At 39.1% G+C, this 9,987-nt stretch overlaps 1 protein-coding gene across 1 annotated transcript in view; it reads left to right on the forward strand.

Annotated features, from left to right (window-relative positions):
- Window positions 1-7,573, forward strand: part of kiaa0586 (KIAA0586 ortholog) — a 106,731-nt gene extending 99,158 nt beyond the window's left edge. Inside the window, exon 33 of the mRNA XM_053509541.1 lies at window positions 7,136-7,573. Coding sequence (XP_053365516.1) covers window positions 7,136-7,272 — 137 coding nt within the window. The 3' untranslated portion in view covers window positions 7,273-7,573. The remainder of the gene's footprint in view (window positions 1-7,135) is intronic.
- The last annotated feature ends 2,414 nt before the right edge of the window (window positions 7,574-9,987 follow it).

Here is a 9,987-nt window from a genome sequence, read left to right on the forward strand (position 1 = left end):
TTCCCAGTTCTCTAGGGATGACCTCTTCCTGCTCTCCTTGCTCCACCACAAAGCTCCCTCTCTACTTAGAGCTGCTCCTTGTCATAGACTACTAAGTAGGTGTTATACATTTGTTTTTACCATTGCTCAGCTAGAGGCATTCAGAAAACTCTTGTTACTGTACTTCTCAACAGTTTCCCAATGGTTTCCCACAAAACTTGAGTCCCGATGAGGTGTTCATGATGTGTTTTGACAATAGATTGTTGAGGCCCATCTCACACAGTCACTTGCAGTTTACATGGTGATACATTCTGCATGTTTTAACTCGTACTCTACCTTTTTTTCCATGCTGTACTCCCTGGGTAAATGCACTGAGCCAAAAAGCTGCTAAATGCATTTGAACCAGCTTAAAATCATTCAGACAGTTAAAGCAGCAGTCATTTCCTGTAGAGTACCCAGATCCATTTGTATTGCTGCTAGCTGGACCAAGCTGTAGCTCTTCTATCAATACAGCATTGACTCTACACGCGCTGCACCAGAACAGACAGACAGTTTAGAAATTATTAGATCTTTTTGTTCACCTGGGTGGTGCTCCAGCAGAGATCTGCTCTGGCCAATACATCCAATTTAAGTAGGAATGACAAATGCACTCTATCCTCTCTGACCACTGTTTTACAGTTAAACAAAGCATTGCCTTTGGCCAAGGAGTCCATCCTGTAGTTGTAGGATGTTCAAATACCTCAAGAACAAATTCTTGTATACTCTCGTCTCCTGAGTTGAGTTGACATGTATGTTTTGGTGTTGGCTTTCAGTGTAAATGTGACATTGCTGGATATGCCTTTAGGGAATGTGCATGGGTGTGTGTGCATGCATGTCCATGTGTTTGTGTGTGTTTTCTTTCCATGCCAAGCCATTTCTTTTATTTTTTTGCCTTTTGCTGAAACAATTCTGGGACAAGAAATAAAGGTTCCACCTAGTATACCTTTTTTGGGCAAACCTCAAAACTGAGTTTTTGCAAAAATGACTGTGTTTGGTGCCAATTTTAAACCGTTTGTCCTCCGTGTAATGTTTTAACTCAGCAGGTTAGAGTGTTTGTCCTGATTGTTTTCAGATGTTTTTCCAGCAGAAATCATTCTGGCAGTGACTTCATTTTCATTTTATTGTTTCAGCATAGCACAACGCCCCTCATCATTGTACTGTTCTCACAGCTCTAAGCACTAGGTTTTTTATTTTATTTTAATGTTTATCAAAAACTACATAAAGGGGAACGATTGAGAGGCTTTAACTCAAAACGAGCACTAAACTGTCTCGTGCCACAATCCCACACACACTTATTCTCCCACCCTAGAAGCTGGAGAAGAGAGAAAGACGAGCAGAGGGCGAGAGAGTAAATGGGAGAGAGTGAGAGTGGGGGTAGACTCATCTGTCAGCGCTGAAAGCTTGGAACAGGGTGGAGAACATGCTTAAGTGTTTGCAGGTGTCTTTGGATAGAAGACTATAGAAAGCCTCACAGAAAGCTTGTGCGTCTTATCAGATACTAAACACAGTTGCAGACTTGAATCAGTTCTTTCTCGTACTCTACCACTTTGGAACATCTCCAACTGTTGCTGATGTCTTTTTTTTTTGTCCTTCCTTCTTGGTGTTGCACCTGGCCTCTCTCACCTCAAGGTCATGCTCTAGATGGACTCTTTGGCCTATGTTATCTTTTTTTTTAATCCAAGTTTAACATTTAAAAGTTATGCCAAGAGACAAGAAATTCTCACACCAGCTGCACATCTGTGTGAAACCTCTGTGCCATATCTTATGTCCACTTTAGCATACGTTATTCTGTTTGTTTGTAGAGTCCTGTAGAGGAAAAGAGGTGTTTAAATTCCTCATTAGTCGTTTTAAGGGGAATGAAAATAGTGATCTGGCATGTAATAAGGAAGAGGTTAGAATGACCATACCTCTGAAATAAATATACTCATACAGACATGCTCTGGGTGCTTCTAATTCAGGTTGTACCCATCCATGCAAATACAAATAACCTTTTATTGAAAGCTGATCTTTTGATATCTGATCAAGTTTGCAGAACATGTTTTTTCATTTTTCATTATTGTCTGGCTGTGCCGTTTGGTACAAGCAGGGTGCCCTTTTTTTCTGTAGGTATGGCATGTCATATCTTCATACAAAATTTCACATCAAGCGCTCGCTTACATGGCGCAGCAACTAAAAAAACATCCCCAAGTTACCTAATAGCATTAGAACAGGGCATGAGAACAACTTTAAGGCTACACTTAGCATGCATTTTGTGTGCACAATAGATGTATTTTCATATCTCCAGACAGGAGCTTATCATAATAAGTCAGTAGGATAGACGGAAAGCCCATATCTGAGCTATATCACTAATTACAATGTAATGCATCGAAATGATGGACTTTTTAGTGTACATAGCTCCTGGAAAGTAATATCACATGACATTTGATGAATTAATTTATTTTGTTTATAAACTGTTGTTCCTCTGAAAGACATTAGAAGACAGTTTTTCCGCCAATGTAGATGAAGCAAACGCATTTAATCATAATTAAAAGCCAAAGTTGTGGAATTATTTGCACTGATTACTCATGAAATATAGTATGTCCTTTTTTATGTCTATAATATTTGGTATGTTGGTTTTGGAAAAAAGGAAACTACAGAGGAAATCATTGATTTTCTTTTTTTTTTAAAATCACCTGGATATTCCACTGTACTTCTTGAGCAATGTTCTGGATGTGAAAGGCACCAGGCTGTGTTTGAATGGCGGGAAAAGAGCCCTACACACCAACTCAAACGTCTCATCCACCTCAGAAGCATGCTAGAGGGAACATCATGGTTTGCCGTTTGTTTGTAGCCGACCAGCTTGCAGTCTTGAGAAGGCATAGAAATGAAAATCACATCAAGAAGTTTTACAGGAGAGTGTCAGGGTGACCAATGACCAATGACCAAAAAAGTCAAGTAAATTAACAAAAACAAATAAATAGATTTTTGGAATGTCATGCCGTAAAAAAAAAGAGCTGATTTGATTTAATGATTTAAGTTTACAGCCTGGACTATGATGATTAACTAATAATTATTAGTTGCAGATTTATCTGTCTATTATTTGCTCATTATTATCAAATGGAGGAAGGTCAGGCTACATTTTATGAGTAATTGATATACATTTCCAGGTAATTTCTGTTCCCACGAAGAGTTCACAAACTTGTACAAGAATCAAACATCTGGCCTGTTGTTGCAAAGCGAAGTTTTCCTTAAATAGCTGCTCCTTTAGTCAATATGAAGTAGAAGTTGAAGCAAATGTTTCTTAGTTTCAGCATGACTCAAAACACCCTCATAAGCACATTCTTCTTTAGAAAAGCGGAGAGCCCATACTAGAAGTATTAAAGTGTCTCTTCCTCAGCTGCGGACGCCCTCTTCTCAGCAGTGTCTGTCTGCTTGCTTTATTCTGGATGTCTTTGCTTTGCTGTTTGGATCCTTCCGCACAGCTGTGAATATTTGCTAAGGCCCACGTAGAATGTGAAATCATTGCTTTTGCACTCAGACTTCAAACACTTGGCAGGCCATTAGGCGTCATGGCGGTCTCAAAAGGAGCAGCAAAAAGGCCAGAGCTAGCTGAAGAGGTGAGCAGCTGCCTGGGAAGAGGCTCCTCTTTGAAGCAGCGATACTGTGAAATCTTTTCAAACAATAGGCTCTCTTTTCCTCATTCATTTTTCTTATATGATTATTTCTAATGGGGCCTCTATTAAAATATCTTTAGAAACATATCTTAGAAATGGTTTTCCTGAATGCCTTTTAGTTCTCCTTGTCCCTATTACCAAGTCTGTTTGGATCTAAATCACTAAAGGCTGTTTACATGTATTTTAAGTTAAAAAAAAAAGGTCTGTTTCCACCTGTCTAACTCCCACTCACTCAAACCTTCTTACTCATCAGCACTCACTGTGTATTTCTCTTTTTCACCTTCACCCTAAGGTGCTATAGTCATACTAGATAGTTCGTAGCCCCCAGGATTCTCATTCAGGAAAAAGGCTAGAACTTTGTCCAGCTGCTCCTCACAAACAGGCTTTAGTGTGTGCAGCTTAAGGATGTTGTGCTGTGGTTCCTGGAGGCCCCGCTCTCCTCTGAACCCCCTGCCATTTTAATCCCTCCCTCTGTGTTTATCTTCACCCAGAATATTATCGGAAATGATGGATCTAAAGTTCTGTTGATTTCAGCTTTAAAACATTTCTTAAGTCATTACCATGTTGTCTGGATCTAGTTATAGTGTGCCATTTTAAGACCTTTTACAGCATATAGTTTATTTTCATATAAGCTCTTTCATATATGCACTATTTAATATCCAATGACATCCGTGGTGTCTGTCCCATTTCACAGCTGACCCTAATTCAACCCAATTGCAGAGCACAAGCAGAATGTTTTATGGTCTGCTGGCAGCATTCTTTTTTTAACATGCAAGCAAAATATGTGTCAGCAGACCTGCTATGCAGACGTATAATGTATTCTGGATATCAGAGCTGAGAAACATGAAAAGGGTCTTGCTTAATGTACAGTTCTTTACAAAAATACAGATGTTTGTTAGTTCTTAATTCTGCATTTATTTCTATGCAGGCGAAGATTTCTTTATATTTATTTAATCAGTCTCCCAAATGTCTAATAAATCAAAGATTTCTCCAACTGCATTCTTTCCAGCAACCAGTGAGCTGTAAAAAAGTTTCTACCTGCAGGCTGTCAGGGTCCTGAATAAACTAATCCAGTTATTAATCTTTCTTCCACGCTTTCACACATGCCTCTAATAGCGCCCACGTCCTTACTCCCTCCCACACATGGGCCACCTCACTGACAGCTCAAGGACACTCATGCACAATCTCTTCACATGTTTCTGTCACTTTTTATTCATAACAGAGCCCGTACTAATTTACTGATTTACACATTGAATATATACATAAATATATAGTCGTCTGCTCAGGCACTACAACTGCACACAGCTATTATTACATTTTCACCACATTTTACACGAATAATCACATACTGTGACACATTTTTACACTGCACTTATTTACTAGCTAGGCAGACATATCCTGTACACTAATGCAGTATATTCTGCATATTTTGTATATATGAACAGTAGAGTAAACAGTGAGTAAACCCATTTTCTGACTTTTACTCATTTCGCCAAATATTTAGATTTTTGGAAAAAGTTGAAGACCAAGTAAAGGATGTTTAAACTTTTTCTGCCATTGCAGTTAATTTTGCAGCAGTAGATGTTGGGTATCCATCACATAACGTCAGTGATAAATTCTGTGATATCTGACATGCAGTTTGAATGTTCAGTAAACCTTCTGTTTCATTTTCCAGTCAATATGCTTCTTTTCTCACATGCATGGGTTTGGTGCAATAGGGAATCATGATGCCCTTAGTGTACACTTGTGACTGTGATTGTGAACCTGTTGCGTTGGCACCACAGGGGACCCCAGACGTTTTTACGCAGTCAAATAAACTTTATTAAAACTGAATCAGCATATTATTGATACCAAATTGCATACTTAAATCACCATTGGTGCAGTCTAAATTATCCTCTGTGGCAAAACTGTAGGAGACGGACTGGTTTACACAAATTTACACTGATAAATCCCAAACAATTTTGGCCTCATATTTTACCATTTGTGCACACACTTGTGACTTTAAGGGAAAAGTACACAGTGGTGTAGTTGTTAGCACTGTGGTCTCACAGCTCTAAGGTCGAGGGTTCAGTTCCCACCTCGAGTTCTTCCGGGGCTTGGTTTTCCACAAGCTTCCTCCCACAATCCAAAGATATGCATATAAGGCTAATTGGTGTTTCCAAATTGCCTGTAGTGTATGTGTGCATGCCCTGTGATGGATTGTCACCCCTGGAAGTGTCCCCCGCCTTGTACCCCAAGTCCCCTGAGATAGGCTTCCCACAACTTTGTATAGGATAAACAGTATAGGGAATGAGTGAGTGAGTTTGCAATACCATAAAAAAAACCAGAGCTATCTTATTTTCCTTTGTCAAAATTTATCTTCTTATGATTTTATTTGTTTATTCAATTGTTTGCACAATTGCCAGTTTGTGCAAATGACAAATAAACTTAAAGCATAAAGAAATTTTAAAGAAAAAAAGAAGAAGAAAAGAAGTTTTCTGATTTACACTAGTAGCTTTTTGTACCTCTAAAAATTCAACACAATTTTCTTTGAAAGCGCATTGATATAATAAATGGGATGTTTCTGGCCTGTGAAACACTCATCAGCTTTGAGCATGCAACAGCCTCCACCCCAGTCTGGGCTATCAGAGCTGATTGTACACTCTGGATCCTCACTGCAGTCACTCTCTTAGCAGTTTTTTTGCTATACTCTTGTATACTCTATGTTCATGTGCAATTCCCCCATCTGCCTAAGTGCCCGCAAGGCCTCCAGGTTCTGCCTCCTCCCCGCAAATGATGTCTGTTTGTTTAGCCTGTTAAAAGAGTTGTTTTATAGCCTGTGTAGCTGTGGTGGGAAATAGAAGGAAGTGCCATAAACAGCCATAAATGGTTGTTTGTATAGTAAAACAATTATCATCTCAAATTTGGCCAAATAATACAACCTAATGAACTTCACAAAATTTAAATGATCAACTGTTTTAAACCTTCTCTGATCAAGTTTTTGAAATCTTTTAAAACTCTTATTAATTGTGGCTTGGCTGTTTTGTTATTTACTGGTATTATTTAATCCTTGATTATTCATAAATTTTTCTTCAGTAACTGCTTTATCCTGGTCAGGGTCACTGGATCTGGAGCCTCTCAGTCGTACTGGATGTGAGGCTCTTGATGAAATGTCATTCCGTCATTGTGTGACATGCACACACATATTTATTCACCCCTAAGGCAATTCTGATAGCCAATCTTCCCACTGGCATGTCCAGAAAAACCACATGGACACAGGAAGTACATATGAAATTCCACACACTGTAAAAAGCTGTGAGACTGCAACGCTATCTGCTGTACCATCGTGTCACCACTTCCTCATTATAATGCTGATATTTCAAATAATTTCATGATTTCTAAAAGCATGGACGCTCACTGCCCTGGCATTCCGCACACCTTGAGATACAGTATGAATGACATTTTTTTCCCATTTCATCTCGCAGGAACTGAAGGTGTTTATCGAGCCGGAGCTGGCCTGGAGTTACTGTCAGCTCGGCTGGTGTCCGACCAAAGGGAGAGTCAGTCTCTCACGATCAGCACTGTAGATGGTGATTCAGACTCCTTCAGCGATGTGTTCTAGCAGCTGTGGAGCTGTCCCAGTGTCCCAGTGTCCCCGTGGGCAGGAGCTCAAGAAACCTCTATCAGCCTGAGTGGAGCAGTAGACCAGAGTGAATTATTTATCCATGTCCCCTGTGGAAAGATGAAATGATATGTCTTGTGGTTAGTGTGAGAGTTTATAGTGAATAGCACCATAGTTGCCTTAAAAAGATCCGTCTTTACACGAGATCCTGTGCCATTCAGGTGGTCTAAATTGTGTGTAAAATTAACTTGTTGGCTACTTATGTGTGATTTTGTACTTTTAAACCAATAAATATTTTATGACTAAACAACGCTGGTTGTTTAATATTTCTTTAATTGTTCACATTCATCCTTAATTTAAGATGGTTGCAATTTCCGGAAATGATTATTTCAGTTCAAAAGTTTGTGCTGGCTCTAAAACATGTGGCTGCATGGCATGTACCCTATCGTGCAGAACGTTACATTACGTAAGTGGGTTTCACCTCATTACTGCCAGGCTATTATTCCTCTAGAGAGTGCAGTACAATTTATCAGATGTTATTTTGTAGCCTGCTGCAGTGATGATACTTGTCTAATAAGCATCCTGTTTACTTTCCAGCAACTCAGCCAAGATAAAGAAGGCCTCAAGTCTTCATCAGAAAAATGAACCAAAGTGAAGGCAATTACGGCGATAATGAGTGGAGTTATTCACTAACGGTGTGCAAGATGGTAACATAAGCTTCCTGTTTGAGAAACAGTTTGATCTGACCATAATATAAATATTATGTGTAAAGATCTATTCTAGTGTACAATCGACTCAGCATATTTCTCATACTGATATTGAATATAGCTTTAAGAACATTAGAAATAATCTTCTTCCTGCTTATTAGGAAATAGAGGGAATAACTGTTGTGATCTATTCTGAGAGACCCTGTTGAGAGAATGTGTTGCGTGTTTTAGTTTTTGTTTGTATGTTTTTGTTTGTTTTACAGCTGTGCTGCAGCATCTGGTCAGATAACAAGAGAGAATCTAAGGAAGTGACCGGTCTGGAATTAAGACTGATCTACAGTATCTATCTATCTATCTATCTATCTATCTATCTATCTATCTATCTATCTATATCTATCTATATATATATATATATATATATATATATATATATATACTCAGCAAAAAAGAAACGTCCCTTTTTCAGGACTGTGTATTTCAACAATAATGTTGTAAAAATCCAAATAACTTTAAACAATGTTTTCCATGCATGTACATTAACATGCACCTGTGAATCGGTACATCCGAATATCACACCTGCGTGACAGGTACAGGATGGCCACAACAACTGCCCGAGTCACACCAGAAACACACAGTCCCTCCATCAGTGCTCAGACTGTCCCCAATAGGCAGTCCATGAGGAGGAGATGCACTGCAGTACTTCAAGCAGCTGGTGGCCACACCAGATACTGACTGGTACTTTTGATTTTGAGCCTTCCTTCATTCAGGGACACATTGTGAAACATTTTTAGTTTATGTCTTATGGTGTTGACTCTTTTAGTGTTCATACAAATATTTACACATCAACTTGCTGCCAACATACTTTATGTAAAAAAAAAAAAACAATTGTAGTTTTATCACTGAACATATTTGGAAATTACTTGACAATTAGCAGCTGTTGGTCTGATGTAAGAAAAACCTTTATGTATAAAATGTATGTTATTTTTCCTGTAGCTGTTTTTTTTTTATTCCGCTCATGCAAACTGTTCTTTATGGTTCTTTCAGAGAGCTGGTACAGTATTTGATTAGCACTACATTAGAGCCAAAATACTGACGGATCAGCCAGATAATGATAAACCAGCCTAAATCTATTTGATTGGATTATAATGAGTGAGTGGTGATGGAGAGGGCCGGATCAGGCACAGAAGAGAACAAGCCACTTTTAAAAACCCCAGTGTTGGCCTGATATCACACACACTCTTAAATGTTTTCTAAAGACCAGGTTAAGAGCCAAAAGTGCAGTTAGTTCATATCCACCCCTCCTCCTGTAGCACACGCCAAAAAAAAAAAAAATCTTTCAGTTCCAGTTAGCCAGCTGTTTATCAAAGCCAGATGTGTCAGGCAGGAAGCTGGTGGAAATCGAGCGTGACATTGACCACTCTTCTCTTGCATGATGGAAGACTGGGAAGACACCAAAAAAGATTTCACCTTTCTAGTTCTCTTATACAACTTGGCCTCTCTGACCCAGAGGAGATTGCCATAGCCTTTAAGATCTATGAAGTCTATAGCTGATGTAGATAGGAGCCTAGGGTGAGATACGACAGGGATGTCCGAGGAGGATGTCCTTCAATTGAACCTTTTTAATTTGCCTCGCAGAAAAAATGGAGCAATTTAAACGTAATCAAAGGGACTACGAGTCAATCCCGGTTCTGGGGAGGCTGTGTAAACCTTTTGTGTTGTCTGTATAATTTCATCAACGCTGAAATGAGTGCAGTGTGAGCGTGCAAAATAAATGAGTGGATAGCCATCTACTGAATATATTAAGGTATCAGATTTGCGACGGGGGATATGCAGAGCACTGACTGAGATGTTTTTGGCAGTATGCTAATATCACAGAACAAATATTGGAAAATAAATGAAGGACACTTCACAGGAACTGCTGGTGTGTGTGTATTCATATATATGTGTGTGTGTGTGTGTTGCATGTTTGAGGACTGAATGCTTAATTGGTGCTGAAGCACCTGTTAGT

The sequence above is a fragment of the Clarias gariepinus genome, chromosome 13 (genome assembly GCF_024256425.1).
Source record: "Clarias gariepinus isolate MV-2021 ecotype Netherlands chromosome 13, CGAR_prim_01v2, whole genome shotgun sequence".
NCBI classification, from domain to species: Eukaryota; Metazoa; Chordata; class Actinopteri; order Siluriformes; family Clariidae; genus Clarias; species Clarias gariepinus.